General features: G+C 40.3%; 1 protein-coding gene across 5 annotated transcripts in view; it reads right to left on the bottom strand.

The window, feature by feature from the left end:
- Window positions 1-25,469, bottom strand: part of SPATA13 (spermatogenesis associated 13) — a 42,151-nt gene extending 16,682 nt beyond the window's left edge. Inside the window, exons 1-4 of one of the 5 annotated variants that reach the window (XM_072134310.1) lie at window positions 25,105-25,469; window positions 21,557-23,300; window positions 9,786-10,151; window positions 5,967-6,111 (exon numbers count right to left, since the gene is read on the bottom strand). In XM_072134310.1, coding sequence (XP_071990411.1) covers window positions 5,967-6,111; window positions 9,786-10,151; window positions 21,557-23,152 — 2,107 coding nt within the window. In that variant the 5' untranslated portion in view covers window positions 23,153-23,300; window positions 25,105-25,469. Of the gene's footprint in view, window positions 1-2,140; window positions 2,993-5,966; window positions 6,112-9,785; window positions 10,152-11,248; window positions 11,333-17,166; window positions 17,288-21,556; window positions 23,301-25,104 lie in introns of those variants that run through there. The other 4 variants (XM_072134312.1, XM_072134313.1, XM_072134314.1 and 1 more) reach the window with 4 other exon arrangements.
- Between the last annotated feature and the right edge of the window lie 1,556 nt (window positions 25,470-27,025).

Raw genomic sequence — 27,025 nt, 5'->3', positions numbered from 1 at the left:
TATGTATAAATGACCCCCTCACCCCAAACTTGCGTATTCATCTTTTGTGAAACTATAAAGTAGTTTCCATTCTCACAGTAGTCTCAGCTGTATGTATGCATGTATGTACATACGTATGTATGTATATAGGTAAGCAAATTCAGATGGTAATGAGGCCTATCACTTTACTAGGGGTTAACGACATTACCAGGGTGTGAGGTGACAACTGTCTTATATAATTAGCTCCTAGATAATGGGGGAGATTTATCATATGTGTCTTAGGTAAATCTGTTATGGTTTCCCATGGAAACCAATCAGAGCTCAGCTTAAATTTTATACACTGCTTTGGGAAAATGAAAGCTGAGCTCTGATTGGTTGTCATGGGCTACTAAAACAAGTTCTGCTCTTAGACATCTTCTGCAATGAATCTATCCTCACACTATAGCAGTTCAGTAACAGTGTTTCTTATGTACCCCAAAAGCGTCTCCCTGACCCCCACAAACTAGAATCGGCAGACTTCATTGAGCTGTGAAAGGTGTGAAAAGCTCATAGCAGCTAACAAAGTGGTCACAAGTCGTTCCTATAGCAGATGATGATGATGTGCAAACCATTTGTTCCACCCTAGTTCTACCCACAGAATAAAATCAGCCCGGAAGATACTGGCAGAGATATGTAATAATCAGGCTGGCACCGCTCGCAGCGTGGCACACCGGTAATTATGGATTACAGAGGAGCTCATCTGTCAGGAAGATTGACGAACCTGGTTCTCCGCATACAAGGATTTACTCAGTGGCTGTTGTGTTTAATTTAGCAAAAAAGCACTGGATACAAAAAAATGTTATATATATTATATTTGTTAAAAAAAATCTAAAATGACTAAAAATATTATCCCTTTTTATCAAGAAACAGCGCCACACTTGTCCATAGGCTGTACCTGGTATTGCAGTATTCATTTTAATTAATTGCAACAATAACAGACACAACCAATGCGTAAGCACTTACTAGAAAAAAAAAAAACTATATCTGAAAAACTGAAACAAAGAATGCACTATGAAAATGATATTTGTAGCGAAATGCATAAATATAAGTTATATAAAATAATGTGCAAAATAGTTATAATTACAGTCCATAAACTTAGGTTACATATCCAACATCTGGTGCATTTGACTGCTATGACAAACTACAGGCTGCAATGTATAGAACATTTCCTGATACTAATTTGCATATAATTCCCATAAACCATTGCTTGTAATTAGGTCTGGATATGTTAATAGCCAACCTCTACACTGCTCAGTAATGACAAGGGGCAAGAACCCCAGAACTACCATTTTAAAAACACATCCCCTCTTTGTTTTGGGGTGTATCTGTTTTGGTCGGGGTATCTGTATCTGTTTCGGACTGGGGTTCCTTAGGCCCACCAGAAAAATTAATCTTATTCCTATCCCCAGTAAATAGACTTTAGCAGCCTCTAAATTGGGCTGTGTTCTGCTGGATCTCTCGGGTTTAGTATTTGGTTGAACCAGGGCCCACCGGAGGATCCTCTGGGACTCTGATGGGCCAGTCCGACACCGATATATGATCTAAATTGCATAATATTTCCCATGGATCAAGGCGGCAAATAACTTTACATGCATCGGTGGGTGTCTCTAAATTAGAACATGTAACCCACCACCTGAGATATGTCTACAGGGAAAAAGTTTAGGAATACAGTGGAATTGTTACATAAGCAATTTCCTAATAACTATGCAATAGATTCAAGTAAGGTTTGGAAGATACTAGTAAGTTATTAATACGTATGTATATTTCCTGGATTTTATTACATCCTAGAGCCTCTTTTTAGATAGATGGTCTATGAATTTATAAAGGTGCAGCTTATTTTACCAACGGCCATAGCCATATACGATATATCATCAGTGAAAGAGTTAAAAGTGCCCAGACGTCCTGTGATAATGTAGGAATAAAATCTGGATTTAGCCGAGAAATTGATTCTTTCCAGCAAGCTGTTCCATGCAGTAACGCGGAGACACAAATCCTAATCCAGATTTCTGGCTCCTGCCGGCTGTCTGCAGTGAACATCAGCCATATACACATCCCAAATAATTCCCCTCTAAGCAACTTCCTCCCCAAAATCCAGACACACGACAATATCAGCACACCTTACCCATGTGAAGACTTTCCAGACTCCAGAATCGGGTCATTTCCCCTCTGGCCACCATGTTTTATGGGAAAAGAAGAAAAAAAATGCAGAAAAAAGGGGCTTGGCTTTTGTAAAAGCAAATACACCGCCTCTCCCAAAAAAAGAAGGGATAGACGCTCTGTCAATACGAGAGGCTGCCGCTATCCGCCGGCTGTGGAAAGAGCTTATTCACTGCCTCCATCCTCCACGCCTGCAGTTCAGGCCAGACACTAGGAGGCAACTGACACATCAACATTATGTGGTGCTGCAAATTTGGCTGCTTAAATGACGACACCATGGGGTACCCTTAGGGAGGAAGTGAAAAGACTAAACGTCAATATGAATGCAGTCTACAAGCCGGCGCTGCTGCCAACCATCCACGGGCACATACCAACTCCTAGCATCATCTGCAGCTAGAATAACTGGGACTTAAAGGGGTATTCTGCAGCAAATGGGAAGAACATCCACACATAGTGCACAATGTTCAGAAGCTAAATTCAGTGTCTGCAGAGCTGCATAAGATTTTATGCTGCTGTGTGTATAGAGGCACGCTGCATGTATAGTACTATATATGTAACTACCTGCTGACTATGTGCATGTACACATTAAAAATGTCTAAAAAGTCACTTGGATATTACTCCAAAGTCAGCTTTCTGACAATCCAGAACAGGAATAAGGTATCAATAGTGGTTTATTATGGTCTGTTTTCGGCTGACAGGTCGCCTTTAAGTAATGTCCCGTATTGACCATTCCATGTGAAAGCCATGACACAACAAAACATAGAGAAATATAACCAAGAAAAACAGCTGCAGTGTCAAAATCTAGATGAATCCATCTGCTCACCTCCTTCTGCTCTATAACATGCCGCATATAATATATATATATATGACACTTTGTACAATCTGCTAAGCTCCTCCTGCTCTATAAAAAGATACCATACATGACACTATGTACAATCTGCTCAGCTCATCTTGCTCTATAACATGCTGCCTACATATAGAACACTATGTACAAGCTGCTCAGCCCCTCCTGATCTATAACATGTGGTCTATATATAGGACACTATATACAACCTGCTTAGCACCTCCTGCTATAATACATGCTACCTATATATAGGACACTGTGTAAAATCTGCTCATCTTCTCCTGCTCTAGAACATGCTGCCTGCAGATAGGGCACTCTGTACAATCTGCTCAGCTCCTGCTCTATAACATGCTGCATGCAGATAGGACACTATGTACAATCTGCCCAGCTCCTCCTGCTATATAACATGCTGCCTATATATAGGACACTATGTGCAATCTGCTCAGCTCATCTTGGTCTACAACATGCTGCGTACATATAGAACACTATGTACAATCTGCTCAGCCCCTCCTGATCTATAACATGTGGTCTATATATAGGACACTATATACAACCTGCTTAGCACCTCCTGCTATAATACATGCTACCTATATATAGGACACTGTAAAATCTGCTCATCTTCTCCTGCTCTAGAACATGCTGCCTGCAGATAGGGCACTCTGTACAATCTGCTCAGCTCCTGCTCTATAACATGCTGCCTATATATAGGACACTATGTACAATCTGCTCAGCTCCTCCTGCTCTATAACATGCTACCTGCAGATAGGACACTATGTACAATCTGGGGATTTGTGTATACCCATAGGGCTAGGAGGTTAGCCCTTTAAACTTGGAATGATTGAAAGTGAAAGAAAATCTGTTAGTGAAGTGTTTAACCACAAAGCAAATGTAGTAAAGGATAAATTACTCAGCCTTATTATGGATCAGGAAGCCGTCACATTATTCAGTAACTTATCTGTATATATCGCTGGGTCTACAGCAAAACCAACACCTACCTAGAACAAAACATTGGCGGATAGATAAGAAGCTCTTACGCAAGTCTTTATAATAGTTAGGTCATAAAAATAAGATTTCTTATGGGTAGGATCCCTGTAGCCAAACATAATCTCCTCCAATCTGTTGTTCCAAGTATCAATCTCTCACTTGTTCTGTATATATTACATTATAATTGAGGCTTAGTGGTAGCATGTCACCCATTACATCAGATCTACCTATAGGATGGATTGTACCACACGGGCTCTGTACAGAGAATTACACAGGTTTCTGTCAAACAGCGCATGACTTTATACTTGTTGTATGGAAATGGGACTGGATCACAGTGCATCCCCAAGTAGTAAAAACAGTACCCCCTCTAAACAGTCATGTTGAACTGTGCTGACGCATCATGAGATTGCAAGCAAAGCTTAGAGGATGGAACAACAGGGGAACCCTAAAAATCAAGGTGCTATTGAGTATTCTAAAGCAGTGGAGAATCTACACTGCAATAATGAAGTGCCGTATGCATTAAAAATATTAATTATTTTGATCATGAAATAAAATCCACACTTATACTTGAACAAATATAATCATATTATCTATTGGAATATCATCATGATTCTCCAAATCCTGAATTCCATTGTGAATTTCTTGTGACTATTAGCTTTAGAATCATGTGCCCCAGTTTGTCATGTCTACCAATGGACCTTTCCTTTCCTTCTGTACATCTAGCTGCTTGTACCCATCAAATCTGTCAGGTCCCTCTTACCCGCAGCTCCCTCCCCCTTCTTCTCCTTCTATATGATGCCTTTATCTGAAAGGCTGGAGGGAGGCACAATGCAAACAGATATAATTTAAGTACTATGGCACCTAGAAACAAAGCTCGGGGGTCATTTTAAAGTGCAGTTGTTTCCAGGTTCAAAAGACAAAGAAATATCCACAGATAAATTTACAGTTGGGAGTGGAAGATGCATATGAAGATTCCAATCTCAACTGTAATTTTAACAGCGTATATCCCCTGGTTGTACCTAAAACACAAACCTTGTGCAAAATTTAATTTAATGAGTACATTTAAAATTACATCAGAATTGTGCTTCTATGTGCCACAGTGCAGAAGATATAGTTCTTTGTAATGAGGGCTTATATTTTAACTCTATACTGAAAAGGCTTAAAAATATTACTAGGGCTTATTTTGGTGGTAGGTCTTTTACGTGTTTCTTCCGAAGGTCTTTAATTTTGCAACATGATCCACTGTCTATTATATTTACATACATATATAATTACACACTTTACAGCCAAAAAATAGCAACCTAATTCAGCCAAACCTACTCATTTTCATGGGACAGGTTAACCACCCACTGTAAATGGGGCTTTTCATTTCACCCCTTTGGCTACAGTTCTATGGGGGGCATTTTGGATTTTAACAGTCTATTGTAAATCAGAGATGGTATTGTTTGCAGTGGGTTATTCTGTTATGGATGCAATTCGAAAATCTTAGAAGATACATAGTAGAAACGTTCTTAGAAAGCACAACTTGTGGAAACACTCAATTAACAGTGATTGTCACTTTTTATGTAGCTTAGGGCTAAAACAAAGGGCCGCCGCCAGTCTATGAGTTATGGACCAACCACAGTGCCAAGGATGGGACTCAATCATTGTGATATAGGATAAGTAGTCCCTTCTTACCTGCAAAACAGTAATACCAGACAGTGATCATGTTTACATTTCTGAGTTGCTGTTCTGCTGGGAAGCAGGGACTCCTTGTATCACATATCACTATGATGCACGGAATCCTGTCCTTGTTACTGTGGCCAATTTGTGAAATCCAGCCACCATACAGTCCGTGCAGAATTCATAGCCCTAACACGGACGTCTGAATGAGCTCTTAGCTTCAGAAACTCAAAACGACAGTCACATTTAGAAAAAAAACAAAAAAGGATACATAGAAATGATAAAAAAAAAAAAAACTTACCATTGGAAATCCTTATAGTCCTTTTGCGTCCAACTCGGTCAAGGCCGATCGGTGTGCTCTGTGAGAAGGCAAATGGCCGTAAGCGAGCAGAGACAGCTTTATACGGAGGCACTTTGTGTGACGGAACAGGAGGCCGAGGGATTGGCTACAAAAAGCAAAATAATCTAGTTAGCAAAAATATTAAAAAAATACATTAAAATTTGCAAAAAATTTTACATATTCCTTGAAATATGATATTTTTGCTCATACATGAAACATTGCAATTGCCTCTAGCAGTATCTGGTATATTTCTGATAGATATAATCATAAGAAATCAGAGTATATCTAACTCTCTAATATAAAGATTTATATATATATATATATATATTTTTTTAAGGGCTTAAAAACTTAATAACCTGTGCCCTTATGTTATTATACTGAAAACAGGGTGGCATGTGACTAATATAGTAAAGGTGACATGAATCACCCATTAGATCAGACTCACCTTATGCACAAGTTTAATAGAAATATGTAAAACTATAATAATATATTTACACACCAAAATATACATTTAGACAATAGACAAAAAGTTTGGGTTATTCAGAATTGTCCTAAGTGTAAAGGTAGCATGCAGTTACAAGAAACAGTGAGAGAATTTAAGAAAAGTTACAAAGGTTGACATAGTTTTCCCCCTGGTATGTTTTTTATGTATTTTTTAATGTATGATAAAACTACATTAATGACTATTCCATATTGTACTTCTATAAGTAGGGGTAGATTTGCTACTGGACTCGAGGTTATGTACCCATTTCCAGTTTAGAAATGGTGCAGCTTTAGGATGTAGAATTTTTTTATTTTGTAATTTGATTTTTTTTTTTTTTTTTAAATCTCTCGTCAGGAGATTTGAAGATATGGTGTGGGAAATTAATTAAAGAGTTTATCCACTTTCAGCAAATAATTGATATTGTTCTGTCTTATGAAAAGTTATACAATTTTCCAATATACTCTCTGCATCAATCCCCCACACTTTTCTAGCTCTGCTTGCTGTCATTCTAAAAGATGCTTCATTGTTTGCTTCCTATGGATAAACACCGATCCCTGGTCATGTGATGTCACACAAGTACATGGCATATTATATTCCCAGTCATGTGATGTCACACAGGTGCACCGCTCAATGGGGCGCATTTATCAAGTGTCTGAAAGTCAGAATATTTCTAGTTGCCCATGGCAACCAATCACAGCTCCCCTTTAAAATATTCATGAGCACTGGTAAAATAAAAGCTGAGCCGTGATTGGTTGCCATGGGCAACTAGAAATATTCTGACTTTCAGACACTTGATAAATCTGCCCCATTATATCCCTCGTCATGTGATGTCACACAGGTGCACAGCTCGTTATATCCATGGTCATGTCACAAAGGTGCACAGCTCAAAACACAACTCTGATTACTCTCTGTGATAGAACGATCCATGCACCTGTGTGACATCACATGACCAAGGATATAAGAAACCGTGCACCTGTGTGACATCACATGACCGAGGACAAGTGTTTATCCACAGGAAGTAAACATAGAAGCTTTCTATAGAATGACAGCAAGCAAAGTTCTAGAAAACCACAAGGAATTGATACAGAAAGTATATTGGAAAATTGTATAACTTTTCATTACAAAGTAGAAAACCCCTTGACCTATGTTAATGGACCAATTAGACCATATGGTAATAAAATGCTCCACTACCTATCCAAAGCTTATTATTCTAAGCACTCAGAATACAGATTACTGTATGGAGAGGCCAATATTCAGCTGCTAGTATTGAACTTATCCACTTAGTTACGCTAAATAAAGAAGATGTTGCTTGCTGATCTGGTGTGGAATATTAAGGATAATTGGCTATACATTAAAATTGTCTGACCTTTCATCTGGCAAAACAAGTCTGGGAATAGCAGGGTTTTTAATTTCATGCCATTTTAACTTTATTTACATCCTATAGAAATGACATTCAGAATTTTCTGTGCACATCAAGCCTAGCGTGAAAAGCAATGCTAACATGGGAAGAAAAGGCTTCACTACTGAAGGGGGGCATATACTAGAGGCAGGGGCGTAACTTTAGGGGGTGCGATCGCAACCGGGCCCAGGAGGTTTAGGGGCCCATAAGGTGCCACTTTCCCATATGAGAAGACTATTACTATAAACCACACATTATAGTCAGGGGCCTGGCACAGACTTTGCACTGGAGCCCAGCAGCTTCAAGTTACGACACTGACTAGAGGACTTGGTTGGCCAAAAGTATTTCTGGAACAAGTGTCTGTTACAGAAGCCAACTGATGGCACAACTATGTCAAAATTTTTATCTGCACTGATGGATTCTTTGGTAGGAGACAGATTTGTCTCCAAATAATGGAAGCCCCGACTAGACCATGGATTCCACCATTGTATGAGGCTAATAGGCTTGTGAAACCAGTGCAGAAAGCTGAGCCTCAAGATCCTATCCAAATAAGTTATGTGAACTGGGCCTAAGAACCAAATAGGCAAAACGTGAACATAATCAGCCTACTGTGTATTTTTTTGGCCCTGGAAAGAGCAAAATATTCCATAGTACATTTGTGTTAAAAATTGGTTGACCCAGGTCTGCATGTTAATAGGGGAGGTGGAAGGGGCAGATCAACCCCTAACAACTAACGACTGTGGACACATTTAGTGTAAACCACCAGGATTTCGAAAAGATAGGACAGCTTGGAGAGCAAAGGAAATAATAAGGAAAAAATGTTCCATATCACCATATCATACAACAAATTGCCCCAGTATGTGGAAAATTTTCTTTAGTAATTACAAAATTCCAGATACTTCCATGGAACAGGGTAGTGGATGATTCTGATGTTGAAATGGTCCTAAGGGCATGTTCACATTGCAGCATTGAAATGGATTTTCCAACCACTAGACTTTCAGATATGGATTCTTTCCAAACGGATGTTGCTTAGAATATAGGTCATGTCACTACAGAGAATATAGGTCCTATCAATGCTTTTTATGGGAGAGGGATTTTACCAGGTGGAAAATTCTCCATGTGAACTTTCAACAACAAGAACAGTTATTATTATATCGGAGATGAGGAGGTTGTAGGGATTTCCCAAAAGAAACCGATTCCGTAGGCCATATATGGAATTGTGTAGTTCTAAGGTTTTTCCATGACCGGGGGATGGCGGAGGGGTGGGGATGTGGGGTTGGTCGTTCTATATGGAGATCTAGACAGTACGATGAAGGGATAACAGTGTTGGGGTAGTAGTTTAGAATTCCTTAAAGGGTATAGTTGCAGGGCACTATATATGCCCCATAACGATTGAGAAGTAGTAGGGTTTCCCGAAGACAAAGAAGACTAAAAAGTTACTATGATAATTCGTTATGTAGATTACGGATGTTGGTAAGGCTAAGTTCACACTTCTGTGCTCACAGGACTTTATCCTCCTATGCCAGAGGTACAGAACAGATTACTTTTACAGAACATCATAAGAAAGCAGTGAATGGGTCACATAAGGCTAAGACAACTCAATATCATGAAACGATTAGTACACAGATCATCTACTAAATGATTAATATTGCATGCAGATTCTTGAAAGCCCCAAATCAACACTCCGTCCCATATAATTTATTAATGCCTGAAGATTGTTGAGAAAAAAAAATGAATACAATTAGTGAGAAAAATCATGAAACTGGAGTTAGTCCAAAGAGCATGCATGTTTAATTCTGAAGGAAGGACACTGGATTAAGATAAATGTTAGGACACCCTTCTAGAGGAGATTCAGAAGGTCTTTCATTCTGCAGAGAGGTCATGCTCCGAGGCTTACTTTTTGAAGCATATCTCCGTTCTCTTCATCCTCGCTTGTCCCGTAAAGGTTGACACCACCTATTACAGAAATAGGTCTTCTTTTATAGTTCCCTTTAAATTCCATGCTAGTTTTGGATATTTTTGGTTCCTCACTAACAGACCGCGACGGAAACGCACAGTTTCCACCATCGGCATTTTGGCAATCCATAGGAACAGAGTCTTCTGGGATGGAGAAACTGCGGATGGCGATCTGACCATAGTCTGAAAGGGGTCTTGGCCTACACCGGCTTTTTCCAGTGACCCATTTCTGAGGTGATACTTTGTGAGATTCTGTCTTTTCCTCATCTTGAGATGGAGACTTGGTCCAAGGATCTTCGGTGTTAACCTTATTTTTAAAAAATGTGAACAATGCAAGTGAGGTAACCTGATGAATGTTAGTTCCATTAACCAAAAAGTTACAAAAAAAAAATGAATATGACAATGACAAGGTTTTGTGTCTTATTATGTACAGGAACAATAGTGTATTTTAGGTCAGCATTTATATAAAAATAAAAAACCTAAAGCAAGAACATTACAGATTGCGACCAATGAAACAAAATTCCCAACAGTCAAAAATAATTCTGGAAAATAAAAATTTTTAAGGAATAAAAATTAGATGCAACTCTCAGACCCCCAAAAATACATCTATGTAATATTTTTTTTTATTGGTTCTGCAACTTGTATAAAACTTGATGTCACATGGCCAAAGTCGCCATGTAGTAGGTTTTCATCAGTTTCACATATGTCATGGATTAAATCTACAGATCATCCTATTGTGTATCAAGATTGAGCAAAGCCAAATTCTCTTTCAAAAATTTTGCTAAATTTGGAGACCAAACCAACATGGCTGCCACCGGTTATCAACCATTCTACATGTAATTCTAACAAGAAAATGCTAAAACATGCTAAATATATAATTTAAAATATTGAAAAGTTGCATCATGCGATCACCTGATTTTATCCCTCTTATAAATTGGTAAAAAAAAATATATACCATGTTGATAAACATGACTGCTTTCTTCCAAAAACAACGCTACATCTGACCATGGTTTGTGCCAGTATTGCAGCTCTGCTGTATAGAGATGAATCGAGGTTAGTTGCAATACCATACAATACCAATGATCAGGGGTGGAGCTGTTTTAGAATAAAGTGGAAGAAAACAACCCTGGACAACCCCTTTAAATTCTATAGTAGTAAAAGCCAATGGTATGAATGGATCTTAGTTGCAATACCATACACTACCCATAGTCAGAGGTGGCTCCATTTTAGAATACAGTGGAAGAAAGCAGTCCTAGACATCCCCTTTAAATTGTATAGCAGTAAAAGCCAATGGTATACAGTCTGCTCCGTATTTACCATGCCATAGCAACTAAAACATAAAAAGACTCCTATCTAAACACAGTACAATAATAAATGGAAGTATAGAGATTATTTGTAGAATACCATTTGATCCGTCACAGACATTGGGGTCCCACAGACACACTGAAACAGGAGACAACTGACTGTCGGCATCCCGGCCCCGATCACCTAACTCCAGGTAATTCCTCTAGACGTCTACGTACAATAACCCAGATTTTCCACTGCTTGATATTTGCTCTCTATGTTTGCAGGTGGACCTTGTACCTTTCTGACCTAAGCTCTTCTTATAACATACCAGCCCAAAAGACGATTTCACCTCAAACATGTTATGTAATAAATACAAGGGTTACATTTACCTGAAAATCTAAAGTTTTCTGAAGAACAGGATATACAAAAATTTCTAAAAACTTTGAGAACCCATCATCGATCTAATCATAGATATTTAAGTAAATACTTTTATTCTCCTTCTTCTTAATATAACAATTCTAGAGCATCTTTTCTCATAACGATGTGTCTGGTAATGCAGTGAATCTGAATGAGCTGCAATACTGTACACAACCTGTAGACAGGTGTGGCACTGTTTGTAGAACAAAAAGCCATATTTGCTAATGGGGCCACTAATTGGCTAAAATAACATTAGTAAGAAGGTTTTTTTTTCCATGATCTTTGCCCTTTGTACACATAACCCCTATTAGCCGACAAAAGAGAAAACACTTGGGGGTGCTGAGTGGGACATGGCGTGTCCCTTTGTAGCCAGGAGTTTTGTCCTGCAGTAAAAAACTGCAGTAAAACACAGCTAAAAAAAAGGTTGTCAGGGATCAGACTTTTTTTTGTTTCCTGTGTGGGGTAAAAATAACAACTTATACTTACCTCCAGACCAGCGCTGCACCTTACGTTACCACTGGTCTTTTGTTGGCGTATATAGAGGCTCAGCAGTGACATCACATAGACAGTATACACCTGCCAAATACAGGAGGTAGTGCAGACAGGACATAACCACTTAACCACTGTATACCAACAAAGGACGGTGAGGACAGGAGGTGCCACAGTGGTCCAGAGACAACGTCTGAGGTGAGTACAAAACGTTTTTACACCAACTGGTGACCTTAAGAAAATGTCCTATCACATACAAACCCTTTTAAGGACAATGAGTCCTTATGGGTCAGTTTTTTGGCAGTCAGTTTTTCCTCAAAAACTATCAACTTATCCAACCCCGATTGCCCAACGAAGGTTTTAACTTCTACCATATAGTACACACCCTCCGTGATTTTTTTTTTTTTTTCCGAAGGCCACCCACCTAAAAGACCACTGTGTATTTGGATTTTTATGGTAGGTCTCACTGTATTTTTTGTCACTTATAACAAAAACCCTTGGTCGAAAACCATATGACGGGCAGTCGACACCACATCATAACCACCTGCCTCACCTGGCACAAGTGTCTGCACTGTTACCAACTAGACTTTGTACCACTTGAATTTTATACACACTTTTATGTTTTTGTTTTCTGTTGGTCACACAAATGGGATTTGTTGAGCTTTGATTGATTATTTTCTAAAGGGTTTTTTTTTCGGGGTAATTATATATGTCAATGAAACACTGGCCACAAATATCATAACAGGGGTCTGTTTGTGGCCCATGGTGTGCACACATTCATGTGAATTGTTGCTGGACTTAGGATTCAAGGTCAGGATCAGCTTATTGGTGGGGTTCCAAGCGTCGGACCGCCACCGCTCCGATTCATATCATGTGGACATCAATATCCTTAAAAACCCCTTCAGAATCTTATGAGACATTACTATCTGTTATTGTGGCTGGGGGAGGGCGATTTCTGAGTACATAGATCTAGTACATAGATCTTTCACAATTTCTTTGTTTTCACAGAGAACTTTAGGCAATTGCAACACATTCACTTCCCACCGTATTTTGTACTTCACTCCTTGATCTATGAAGCAATATATCCAAAAAAAAAAAGTCTCAGTTCACTACTCATTACAATGAGGCAGGCATAGAGCTATAGGAAGGCCAATGGTAGCTGTAGCACCCCAAATATTAAGGCTGCCTGTACATGTGATATTTCCACTTTGCGATTTCAAACGCAACACAGCAGCTAATTATACTGTGTTAACAAAACGATAAGTTAACGCAATGGAGGAAATGTCTGAGAGCAAAACTGTTCTAGTTGCCCATGGCAACCAATCAGAGCCCAGCTTTTATGTGTACACAGCTGTTTATAAAATTAAAGCTGAGCTCTGATTGGTTTCCATGGGAAACTAGAACAGTTTTACCTCAGATACTTCTGATAAATCTCTCCCAATGCATTTATATGTGTTAACATTCCGTAAAAAATGTGTTTGTAAATGTTTAATGTAAATGCCACGTGTGAACGCAGCCTAAGGCCGGCGGCACGCGTGGTGTTTTGAACCCGTTTTTGGGCCGTTTTTAAGCAGTCCGTTAAAAAAAAAACGCATGCAGTTTTACCAATTATCTTAATTAAAACTGGTCAAAAACGCATGCGTTTTTTAACGGACTGCATAAAAATGGCCAAAAAAAACGGGTTCAAAATGCCAGTTGTGCCGCCGGCCTAAAGTGTATTGGGATACTTTGCAGATATGTGCCTGCACTTTACAATCGCTTGTAGGCCATGATGGAAATAGTAAGCAGCTGGTATTGTGGCCAGAACTATCAGATAGGACTTTAAGGGTGCGGTCACATTTGGGGTCATTATTGGGGCGTTTTTAAACGCACACTAAAAACACAAGTGTTTTTTTTTTTTTTTAAAGTCTGCATTTTTGTGTGTTTACCATGCATTTGGCTGGTTGGAATCAGTTTTTTGTCATTTGTGGAAGTTGAAGCAGCTGTGAAAACGTTAATGCAGAATTCAAACCAGCCAAATGCATGATAAACATGCAAAAACGCAGGCGTTTTAAATGCATTTAAAGAACGCACCAAGAATGGTCCAAGAACTGTCCGAGAATACCCTGCGTGACAGCATCCTACGGCTGCTTACACATGTTGCGTTTGTATTGCGTTTAGAAACGCGATGCAAATGCAAGTGGGCAGGACTCGGCCCAATTGCATATGCGTTTCCATAAAAACGCATGGATACATTGCAAAACATCGGGTGCTACCTACTGATCGCAGGCGTTTTAATGGAAATGCATATGCGATCGGGGCGTACTTCTAAATGCAAAAAAATGCAAATGTGTAAATGCAGCCTAACAAATCTCTACTACTCTTTCATTGTAAGAATATAAAACGAGTGTGTTACACATTTTAGTGATTGCTTATATAGTGTTCTAAAATATATGACATTTGATAGATCATGGAAGGACAGAAATAAAAAAATTACTACAAACGGTGCTGGGACGCATCAATGTATTACAACTTGTCCTGGAGTATCCTACTTTTTTTCCAAGGTCACGGCCAGGAAAGACTAATCGCTCACTACTAATGCTATGGGACAGAAATGAGATTTTTGCTCTAGATTTATCTAGCTCATACAAAAAGCAGTAATACACAGCACTTAGCAAGTCATAATACTGTCACAACTGCTTTATGGTGTCAGGGAGAGGCAAGGAGATATAGTTTCGCACTTGAACAACAGGTTCCACAAAGAAGTGGTGCTAATCTTTTAATAAAATTGGGAGCAAACAAACCTTTAACCTGTCAGCTAAACACATAAAAACAAATTCCTATCCAATTATACGGTTTAAGAAGTTTCATTTAAAATTGAAGTAAACATAAACAGTCCAATCATTCTGAACCTCTAATGGTCTATTTATTCTATGTAAAGTAGGTTTTTGCAGCTATAATTTTTTTTTTTTTTTTTTTTACAAAAGTGTCACAATGGAGTGTAGTGTATGAGGAGTTATAAGTCTGTTTATTCAGGTACAGGTGGTCCCCTACAAAAGGACATCCGACTTACAGATGACCCCTAGTTAAAGACGGACCCCTCTGCCCCCTGTGACCTCTGGTGAATCTTTCTGGATGTTATTAAAGGGGTTATCCGGGTTTAAAAAATTTTTTATGGCCGGGCTGGGGAGAGCTAGTTAAACATAATAAACATGGACTTACCTCCTCCGGCGCCGCTGATGCCCCGCGCCACGGTCCCTTCGATCCGTGCCCCTGTTTGTTTACAGGGGCACGGAAGCCGCGCACAGGGAGCTTCCGGTCCGCGATGTGGACGGCTCCTCCCATCCGTCCCTATCTCTCAGCGTTGTAAGCGCTGGGAGATGGTGCGCATGGGAGCTTCTTTGTGCGCACTTGTAATGAAACCGGCGCACAGAGAAGACCGGCCACGGCGCGGGACATCGGCAGCACCGGAGGAGGTAAGTACATGATTATTGTGTTTACATAGCCCTCCCCAGCCCGGCCATAAAAAATTTTTTAAACCCGGATAACCCCTTTAAAGTCCCAGACTGCAATGATCAGCTGTAAGGTGTCTGTAATTAAGTTTTATTAAAAATCCTTGGTTCGAGTATAGCAAGAAATTAAAACTCCAATTGTAACTGGGTCAAAAAAAAAAAAAAAAAACTTTTAAAATTATAAAAGTTACAGTTTCAACTTACATACAAATTCAACTTAAGAAGAAACCTATGGAACCTATCTTGTACGTAACTCGAAGGCTGCTTGTATTTGGAAATAGTAGAGGGGAAGTGCTCATTGCCCAACAGATGGGTTATTTCTACTAGGTCATGTTCTGGTTTCATTTTCAGTTTGTATCTACAGCTTTTTTTTTTTCTTTTCAGTTTTTGTTGGTAGAGGAGGCATTATATTTTTTAAAACATTTTTTTGCATCTTACTATGTATTAAAAATAATTATTCTAAATCACTTAATTACAATTTTGGAAAAAACAAAATCGCTTTCCTGTTATTAAAGAGAAAGATAAAATAAATCAATGTATTTTTTCAAAATATTAATTTTTTTAATGTTTATATATTGCAGTTTACTTTGCATTAAAAAATTTTTTTTTTCTATTTTACAAAATCAAATCTACCACCAAAGACACTTACATGCTGGCATGTGCATCCTGAAACAGGATGCAATATTATTTTTGCTTCGAATAGCTTAATTTTTTGTGAAAACACATTTTTTAAACTATGCAAATAAGCCTCAGGGGCTCCTGTCACAGAAGTCCATGCTGGCTCCATCATGTGATAATTATTCACACTGGCAAGGGAGGAGGCAAGCAGAAACACCCAATAGCGGCATGAATAATTTTCAGACAATGGAGACAGAAGTGGACAGGAGCCTCTGAGGCTCATTTCCATGCTTTCTTTTTTTTCCCAGTAACGATCACAGGTTTTTGAAGCACTATTGACGTTCGATTTTTCACTGACCTGACAGCATCCATGTGATATAATGTATACCTTGTAGATTGTAAGCTCTTGTGAGTTGGGCCTCATTTATGTTATTCTATCTCACCATGGTATTATGCATTGAAAATGTATTGAACAAACTGAAAACTAAAAACTGATTGAACTTTGATGAAAAAAGTTTTTCACTGACTAAACCCTGATCGCACCCTGATCAGACTGACATGACCTGTAACGCAAGTGTGAAAGAGGCCTTATTTTGCCTTTTATATAACCCACGTGATCTGTTAATCTCTGCAGAATATGAGTCCCCTATAGGAATAAAGATCAGCTATTACTACTACTGCCTCAAAAACTATGGCTGATCCAAACTTATTGAAGTTACAGAACTAAAAATAGTTCTGTGGCTGCTGCATCCGGTTATCAGTCCGCTCCCTACTACTGATTGTATAATAAGGACGAAGCCTCAGACTATGGAAATATCATAGTACTAAGCGCCAGAAGTTCAGAGACAACCTGGGCAATCAGCCACAATGTTAATCCATCCATCAAGTCTTGTTATCTGGCTTTGATAACTTATGACTGCCGCTGCAACATACAGTAAGTGGCCGCATGAGTAAAATATTCCTCATAAGCCACTCATAAGACTTGATGATCTTCCCTGGACTGCTCAGATCCTGACTCACCAAATGTGTAGGGATTTTCCTTCTCCCAGGTGTTAGATGTTGGTCCGTCATCACCCAGATTGTAAGATTCTGGTATACAGCCCCCGACCAGAGGTACACCGGAGGCGCAGGGCACCGAATAGCGACCATGCAGCTGGTATGAAGATGTGAAAGAAAGCTGAGACAATTCCTCCCACAGAACTAATGTGTGAAGTGAATGTTCTCATCTTAAGTTCTGCAAGTAGCCTTTAATGTGTAATAAGACTTCCTTCCTACACAGGGCAGACACAAGCCTTGCACTAGCTCTCATACCAATGAGCTGACAGCTCTGCAACCTACGGCCAACTTCCACATGCAGAACAGGAACTACATGCAAATCACAATCACAAACACAAGGCTAGGTTCAGGGTTGTATGCAACCTTACTATTTGTCTGTAAGAAACTACAGACACTGCATAACTACATCTAATTAAAGGAAATCTACCATTTGTTTTTATGCATTGTGAACCAAACATACCTTGAGAGTGCTGTAGCTAGTGGCTGAACCAAGTGGTTTTGCTTAAAAAACTGAATTATAAAATTCAGGACCTTGGGAAAGTTGGGTTGCATGCTGGCTGCCTACATAAACACATCACAAGGAGCTGTCTGAACTGTCCAGACATGACTAGTCAACCTGAGCTGGATGACTCATACACACTAGGGATGGTGCAGGGATTGATTACCTCTGCCTGTCAGGCACAAAACAGTGAATACAGTGTTCTCCGAAGCAGTGCATAATTAGGGTAAGAGGAGAAGAGGTAGGGCAGCCACAGGAGTGACAGAGCCTCATTATCATAATTTTATAATTGTTCTTTCAGCAAAATCATTTGGTTCAGGGATTAAACAAGTATGTTTGTGCATCAGTGTATCTACAGCATTCTCCAGTTAGGTTTGGTTTTGGCTTTTTCTTCTATTCTTATGGTGGATGTGACCTTTTTTGCGCCTTTTGCACTTTTTAACTTTTCTGCAATGTTTTCTCAATTATCACATGGAGCCAGATGTTAACATTGCAACATTTTGCAAAAAGATGCAATACAGGCGGTCCCCTACTTACATACGACCCCTAGTTACAAACGGACAACTGGATATTGGTAATTTAATGTACTTTAGTCCTAGGCTACAATATACAACTATAAGGTGTCTGTAACAAAGCTTTATTGTTCATCTTGATTCTTATGACAACCCAACATTTTTAAAATCCAATTGTCACAGAGAGCAAAAAAGTTCTGGCTGGGGTTACAATGATAAAATATACAGTTCCGACTTACATACAAATTCAACTTAAGAACAAACCTACAGACCCTATCTTGTACGTAACCCAGGGACTGCCTGTATACTCTAATGACCTTAACTGAAATGTATTGAAAAGACAAAACTTCAAAAGACCCATCTGACCAGCAAAAAAAAAAAAAAAAAAAAAAAAAAAAAAAAAAGAGCAGGAGCACAAAAGCTAAAATAAAGATACATGTGCCCCATAGTGCCCTCTAACTGCAGGCAGCATCTTATAGAGCAGAGTGAACTGAGTAGATTATGTATTGTGTCCTATCTACAGGCAGCATGTAATAGAGCAGGAAGAGCTGTGCAAATTGTACAGTGTCCTATCTGCAAGCAGCATGTACATAATGATGATATATTGAAAAATATTCTGTATACTTGTAATTTATATTGAATGGTTGTATTAATAACTGACATCCATCTTTGAATGTATAATTATACAGGAAATACTATTTGGGAAAGCCCACTGGACTCTTAACACTAGGGACAGCAGGCATTTTTTTTAAAAGTTGCAAGTTATAACAAATCTTTCCCACAAACAATACATTAATGTGCTCAGCTCTTCCTGCTTTATAACATGCTGCCTGCAGATAGGATGCTATGTACAATATGCTCAGCTCCTCCTGCTCTATAACATGCTGCCTGCAGATAGGATGCTATGTACAATCTGCTCAGCTCCTCCTGCTTTATAACATGCTGCCTGCAGATTGGACACTATTTACAATCTGTTCAGCTCCTCCTGCTCTATGACATGCTGCCTGCAGATTGGACACTATTTACAATCTGTTCAGCTCCTCCTGCTCTATGACATGCCGCATGCATATAGGACATTATGTCCTTCGTTCCTCCTGCTCTATAACATGCTGCCTGTAGATAGGACACTGTACAATCTGCTCAGCTGTTTCTGTGTCTGATATATAGAACCCTTTAAAAAGCAGAATATTTCCAAAAATAGGCAGAGGAAATAAAAAAAATACTTCCCATTTTACAGAAAGTGTCAAAACTGAGGTTATAGAAACTTTCTCAATACTTGTAATCTGCTGTTCATGCTCCAGTTCTCACATCCTCCATCTGCATGTACTGACCTGAATAGATATACACTGGACATCACTCGTATACAAGGGCGATACATTAGGCCGTATTTATTTGTATCCAGGAGGGTAGTGCATTACCCTTTGAAAGTTTTTATATGTAAAGTCTATGGCAATTCGGAAACCAGCGTAGTCCAACCATACAAATACAACTGTGAAAAATTGCTAAATATCTACAAACTTGTAATAGTAGAGTTCCATCCTTCGTCCACTAGAGGGCGCCCCAGCTACAGGATGACTAAATGTGACATAAAACAATCCTCAGCACCAGATTTATCTCACGTAATGGATAAAAATGACGCAAGTAAAACACACAAATGCAGCAGCTGCTCAAGGCACAGACAGCTAAAATAAGGCGCTGCCGCATTAAGACGTCTCCATGTCCTCATTAATGTACAAATAAAGCCGTAAATCAAAGAGAACAAACAGGAAACAATCTGAGCTTTGACTACACAGTCCTAGATGTCTAGAGACAAGCCTATTACAAGGGATTAGATAAGGATCTAAACAAGTTACACACTTCTTTGTAGACCAAAGAATCTATTCAAGCTGAAGGGGACGTCAGCACGAAATGGAAAACTCACGTTTCGTGTTCAGCCTATAGATTTTTGGATCCTAGAAAGAATCGGGGTCTGTTACTCCATTCAGATATGGGAGCAGGAACCCATTCTAAAAGGGAACCTGTGAAGCAGCTAAACACCTTCCAGTTAGGGAACTGCATTGAGACATCATCCAGAAAATCAACTTGAAGTGTGATGTCAAGGTGGAGAGTTGACTGAAGTCAAGCTCTCCGCAACTCAGAACATCCCCTCTGCTGTATAGGATGCCCTTAGGTCTAGGATTATTACCAAGCAGCTCTCCTGAAGTCTGGTGCATGATGTCAATCACAGCAGATGAAGAGAGAGCTTGACTTCCGCGCTAAACATTTCTCCACTTTTACTTTGTACAACCAATTTACATCTCAAGATTAACTGGATGATGCCATGACCCTGTGCCATGAAAGACACATTATCTGGAAGGGGTTTAGCTGCTTCACAACATACTTGCATACTTGTAGTGCTTTATTAGGTCAACTTCTGCTGGCAGGTTCCCTTGAAAATTGGCAGGGATTCTAACTGGTCAAACCAGCACTGATCGAAACTCTCTGTGTTCATAAGGTTAGCCCCCTATCACAGAACTAAGCACACCCCTTTAACAGTGAGATGTTTTAAACATAGCTGCTAAAGACAATGTGAACAGAGCCTAAGGCTCTATATAGAGACTATGCCAGAGGACACATTGCTTTTGCTTCCGGCCCAATGTACAAGTTCTGTTGTAACCAGAGTAGCAAAAATGATTCTACATTAGAAGCAATGTTCCTAGGATAGAATAAGTATGGCATCTGATATCTCTGTAGGACGTATAAAGGCCTCTATCATGACCACGTACCGGAACCCAAATAATGTCACAATATAAAATCGCTTCCACTTTGCAGTATTAAATTATAAAAATGCTTTTGTGAGAAAGAGACTATGGAATGTGAGGGAAAAAAGACGACCAGAATTGTTAATAAAGTGCATACCACAAAACTACTAAAAAGCTGCTTTATGTTGAAGAAAGGTCATTATAAGAATATGTTCACACTAGCACTTTGGCTTCTGTTCCTAATGGAAACAACAAACCGCTGCAGAGTCCATCATAGGACGGACAGTACTGCTGACTAAAGGGAGATGTTCAGTCCATATGTGGGCCATATGTCATGGACCGGACTTTGCACTGGGAGCAGGACCTCTAGGATCATAGTCAAAACCCCTTTAAGGGACTGATTTATACTGGAATTTCATGTCCACTATGGGACACTAGTCCTCTGGGAAGGCAGTGACCCACAGAATCATGGATGACTATGATCCTGTAAGTCTCGCTTGCTGCAAAGTGTTCGGACCAAGAAACACAGCCAGGACAACCGAACATAGCTACTGCGTTTACCCAACAAGTAAGACATCACAATGACGTGGAATCGTTCTTACCTCTTCGCGCTTTCCTTCATTTACCGCATTAAGGCTGAGCTGAGAGTGGCTGCTGACCCCGCTATCCTCATTACCATCATCATAATAAGTAATCTTAATGGTATCCTTATAGGATTGAGGACTCCTGTCCACTTTTATGGCACATAATTCGGCTCTTTCATCGCTTTCCATAGAGCTCAATGATAAAGTGCTGTTACGGTTGGGACAAACAATAGAAGTACTAGGGCTCTGAGGCTTGGGAGCGGTTGGTCTCATGGGTGTTCCAGGAATTCCTAAATCTGAAGCAGAATGAGGGATCGGTTTAGGTTCCTCAGAGTCTGAATAAAAGACATCACTGGCCAACTGGCTGAGGCTACTGCTGGTAGGTGATGGACTACACGTGTCAGAAAGACCTTCAGAAGAAGACAAGGTGGAACTGGCAGGCAGCATGTGCATTTCATGATTGTTCATATGGGTTCTGGTGGCATTCTGTGGCACCTTAGTGTCAAAAGATGGGGAATAAGGATTCAATAAACACCTTTTCCTTTCGGTGTCAACATTACTGGAAACTCTTCTAGAGTAATCGTCATGCAGCCGACTATTTGGCCTACCCCTGTGGGTTTCTTCAGAAGTTGGAGAGCTGCACTTACTGCCATCTTTCTTCCAATGTCCATCTGTAACATTGCTCATTATCTTTAATACTCGGTCAAAGTCCTTTGCCCTGATTGGACTTCTCCATCGCTTTGATCTTCTTTCAGGAGTTCCACCAAGATTATCAGCATCCGCAGAGGTGCTTAGAGTAGTTTTTTGTAGGATTTCCCTTTCGCTGTTGGATTTAACATCCGTAAGATTTGAGGTAGATTTCCTTTTGAAGGAGCTTTTTTTGAGAAAGTTGAGGTTATCAGTGCTTTTACTCCGTCTATAGATGACTTTGTTGCTTTCCAAGTCCTTTACGATGATTTCACATACGTTTTGCTCCTTTCCGACAGGTGACAAGCTTAGAGGACTATGGGCTACACGTATATTGTCATTGTCCAGTAGGTTGATTCGACCAGCTCCATAGGCACGTCTAATACTTCGCGATCTATGAGTGCTTCTCAAGAAGGAGTTATCAGACTCCTCCATATCGGAGCCATCAGACTGGAGTCCGTCTACTGAATTACAATGATCTGGAGAAGATTTTGAATAAGGCAACCTACAAGTATTCTGAGAACTCAAACACTCAGAAGACAAGCACTTCTGCACATCACCTCTACGTTCACTTACAAGGTTAGAGTTCTCTTTTGCCTGGATTCCTTGCAAAACTGATGACTTAAGTTTTTTGAAAGAGCCCATCTTCCTCAAAGAAGACAATGCATTCCAAGTTGAGGAGTTTCCCACACCGATCATGGAACGGGGCCTTTCATTATTAGGACTCAGCCGTTGCTTTGGGCTGGTAAAGATGTTTGACGACTTGAAGGAGCCTGGATCATCATGGGAGTCCTCTTTATTGCTGCATGTCCCATTGTGATGGCTGCCATCTGAAACAGTTCTTGAGACACTTTTGTCTATACCTTGAGAGGTTACTATTGGACTGTTCCCACAGCCCTTGGAGGGTGACGTCATACTCTCAACCATGTGAGCATCAGGAGAAATTCAATCTATGGTGCTTAGAATATAAGCTTCTCTCAAGATGCAAAGTGTCATCTGCTGAAAATCTTTTGTGTCTTGCGTTCCCTTGTCTATTGTCTGCATGGAGGTTCCCAACTGCAGCCCTCCGCTCGCCCTGAAAAACAAAACAAAGGCAGCATTTAGGAAAACCTTCACTTAACACAATCCTATCCAAGTGGAAGTGGTGTTGGGGGGGGGGGGGGGGGTCCTTCTCCATAAAGACCCTCATCGCATGAGACTTTGAAAAGTTAAAGTTGCAGTAGAGCAGAAAGACACTCCTAATGAATGTGAACTTAGCAAAATGGGCTTTCATCTCATTGTTAAGTGGCCATGTGAAAAAAAAGTTTGACATTGTGGAGCGATTCTGAAGAAGACAAAGCTGGAGAGTCTTATATGTCAATCTTAGCAGAAATGTAAAGCTGGGGCTGCAGACGGCTAATTGCAGATCTTAGCAAAGTGTCATCGCTGGAGGAAATACCAGCAGACTCTACGTCAGGAAATATTAAGACTGTCAAGATAATTTTAGGTAGGGTGGACTCTCCAAGACGTACATTGCAACTGGAAAAACTGTGCAAGCCCTCGAAATACAAGACGTCCAAGGCATGAACAAGCTCTCTGTTCTTACTGAAGATGTCTATACCGGCCAATATTTTAATACCATCCTTCCTAAAATGTAAAAGTAAACTTGCGGACCGTGTACGAATATTTACTTGGCTATTCAGTTTTCCAAAACCGTGCCAGAGCAAACTAACCTGAAGTATGAGGAGACGGGAGGGGGTAGGGGTGGGAGGGCAGGCTACTTGATTTATTTACAAACCAGTTATTCATTAGTGACCGGTTGCCGGGTGATACACCTAATCCAGAATTAGCTGCTAGCGCCGTCAGCGAGTAACTTCTAAATACAGTAAGACATTATAACCCATAAATCCTGGCTTTGTATAATATACAGGTGCAAAAGTCATGCTAAAAGTGGCTTAAGGAAATTTTGGGTTGTAAAGTAGGAGAAAGGAAACAAAGTTTACATTTCAATAATGACAAGACAAACAGGAAATGAAGATCCCATAGCAACAGAAGAAAGCTAACTAAAGCCCAGTAGGGGGGCTACTGGCCACACACACTTGGCTGGTCTAGATAACAAGCTTTCCCAGGCTAGACTAGATGTCTCATGGTGTGATCCATCATCATCATCTTCTAGGAACGCAAATGCCTTTAATCACTTCCATCATAAATTGTCAATATTTTGATTAGTGAGATACAAAGTAACAATGCAAATTACAATAATGCATGCAAAGCAAGTATAGTCCAGGCTGGGAGTTGTAGTTCTACGATTGCTAAGACTACTATACCTAGGAGACTTTCACACTGTTAGTATTTGAAAGCCAATATCAGAAGTGGATCCCACATAGACATAATAATAATTATAATGAATAATTCCTCTATTTATGGTATATAGCGCACACAGATGCCGCAGCGCTGCACAGAGCTTGCCAAGGTATAATGGTAAGATTTCCTCTATGCTTTTGACCCATTTCTGGCTTTGGCTTACAAATACTGATGCAAAATACTGACTGTGTGAAAGTGGCCTTAATCAGCTGCTGCTATCTCCCACCTCCAGCAGGTAACAGGTGCACTGCCAGCTCACATCTACACCTCCCCATGGGAGGTCATAGCACACTGATCACTTCCTCAGCCTCTCCACGATCACTTTATTTCACACTTAAAATGGGAATTAATCCAGATTGTAGGTATTTAACATAACATGCTGAAATAATCCTTTAGATTGAGGATGGGGTATAACAAAGCATTACGTTTACTACCAGATATATCCAGAGAGATATCATATACAGATGACATCTTATACTGTTACAAAGTATATCACATTTATCCAGATTCCACAAAGGAAGCTATGACTTATGTACCTGTTACATTGATGCAAGGTGCCTATAGACAGTCTGTCTGGTGGTCTCGGATGGAGGTAGATCCTCTGTCTTTTCTTTCTTTCCAGTAGATGTCATTTGTAGCAAATGGTAATATATTATCCTTATGGATCTGGGGAAGTCAAGGAGTCCATAGCTGCATGGAGGATCCCAAGAAAAGTGCAAGGCAGCAGTGTGATGTGCAGGCGTCAGCCTAGAGCCAGGCTAAGAGGAGACTAGTGCAGGCAGCAGGCAGTCTACTGGGGAGGAGGGAGGGAGGAGACAGAGGGAGGAGAAGCTCATACAAGGGGGAGGCTTGTTCCCAACTCTTCCCACACAAGCCTGGTCCCTGGTGTCCTGCTGGGGGGAAGCAGCACTCACTTATTAACACACTTCATCAGAGCAGTCTCATGTCATGCATTGAATGGCAGGAAGGAGGGCAGGTAGGATTAGAGCCCTGCCTCCATGTGTTACATAGGGAGGTGATGGACTCCCTTACCTGGGTGAAGCTGCCAGGCATGTCTTTCATGCCACTAGGATTACCATTCATTTAGCTGGTGTGTCATACACAATGCACTGTAATAGGTTATTAGAGCAGATTACACCGGAGACAGTGAAATACCCCACAGCACTGGGGTGGCTACTGTACAGGAAGGTAACAGATACAGACATGATTTCTAGCATCAACATGCAGCATGTGTCCCACAGAGCCATAGATTGTAAGCTCTTGTGGGCAGAGGCCTTTTAGCTTATTACTGTGATGCCTTATTATGTTTCTATATGTCCTCTATGAACAGCGCTATATAAATATACATTTATTGCTAATATATATATATATGTACAAAATCTATAGATAGATAGACGCATATATATTGTCACATCTTGGGGACTCCAATGCTAAATCTCCCAGTTTGGAACCCTTAGGCTGGTGCCACACGCACCGCTTTGTCTGCGTTTGAAAACACGGACAAAGCCACGCCTACTGGGGCGGGCCGCGGCCCGTTCGCATCGGCGTTTCTATGGAAACACCTGTGATCGGTAACGAGGCGCCGGTGTTTTACGTTAATTTAATGGAAAACACCGGCGGCTTGTTCCCGATTGCAGGTGTTTCCATAGAAACGCTGATGCGATCGGGCCGCGGCCCGCCCCGGTAGGCGCGGCTTTGTTTGCGTTTTCAAACACAGTCAAAGCGGTGTGTGTGGCACCCGCCTAAAGGTGCTTTCACACATTCAGTTTTTCAGATGCAGTTTTTGATGTCCAAACCAGGAGTGGAGTTAAAAAATAAGAGTGATATTTTCTCACCCATTATGCTCCCCACCTGCTTTTGGCTACAAAAACTGCATCTGAATAACAGAACGAGTGAATGCGCCCTGGTGCAGTCACACGGTGTAACTTGTATTGCAATTACAAGTGCAATGCAAGCGCCCAGGGCCCAATTGCATATGCAATCAGTAACCAGCACCCGGTGTCTTGCAAGACACCGGGTGCTGGATATCGGTCATATGTGTTTCCATGGAAACCCATATGCAATTGGCCTAAGGCCCGCCCCTGGGCGCTTGTATTGGGTTTGTAAACGCAACACAAGTTCACTGTGTGAACACAACCTTACAGCTGCTTACAGTGGTTGTCCCCCATCAATCATCCTGTTATCTCATGGTTAAGGAATAACATGAACACTTTAGACAACACTTTTAAGTCCCCAAAACAATTGGGACATTCATGGTTTCAAAGGCAATTATTTACCTTTGCATTGAATGTTTGTAGCTACTAACCCACTGCAAGTCCTGCCCCCAGCCTGTCTGATGATGGAAACCTATAACTTTCTCATATACTTTCAGACTGCAGATGCCAAGGTTATTCTGACCCTGAATTGAAATCGGGGTCTGCAGGAGCTCTGGGGGTGTTACCTGGGCGCTTCAGTGCT

The sequence above is a fragment of the Engystomops pustulosus genome, chromosome 2 (assembly GCF_040894005.1).
Source record: "Engystomops pustulosus chromosome 2, aEngPut4.maternal, whole genome shotgun sequence".
Classification (NCBI taxonomy): Eukaryota; Metazoa; Chordata; class Amphibia; order Anura; family Leptodactylidae; genus Engystomops; species Engystomops pustulosus.
This window is presented reverse-complemented; position numbering and strand designations above follow the sequence as displayed.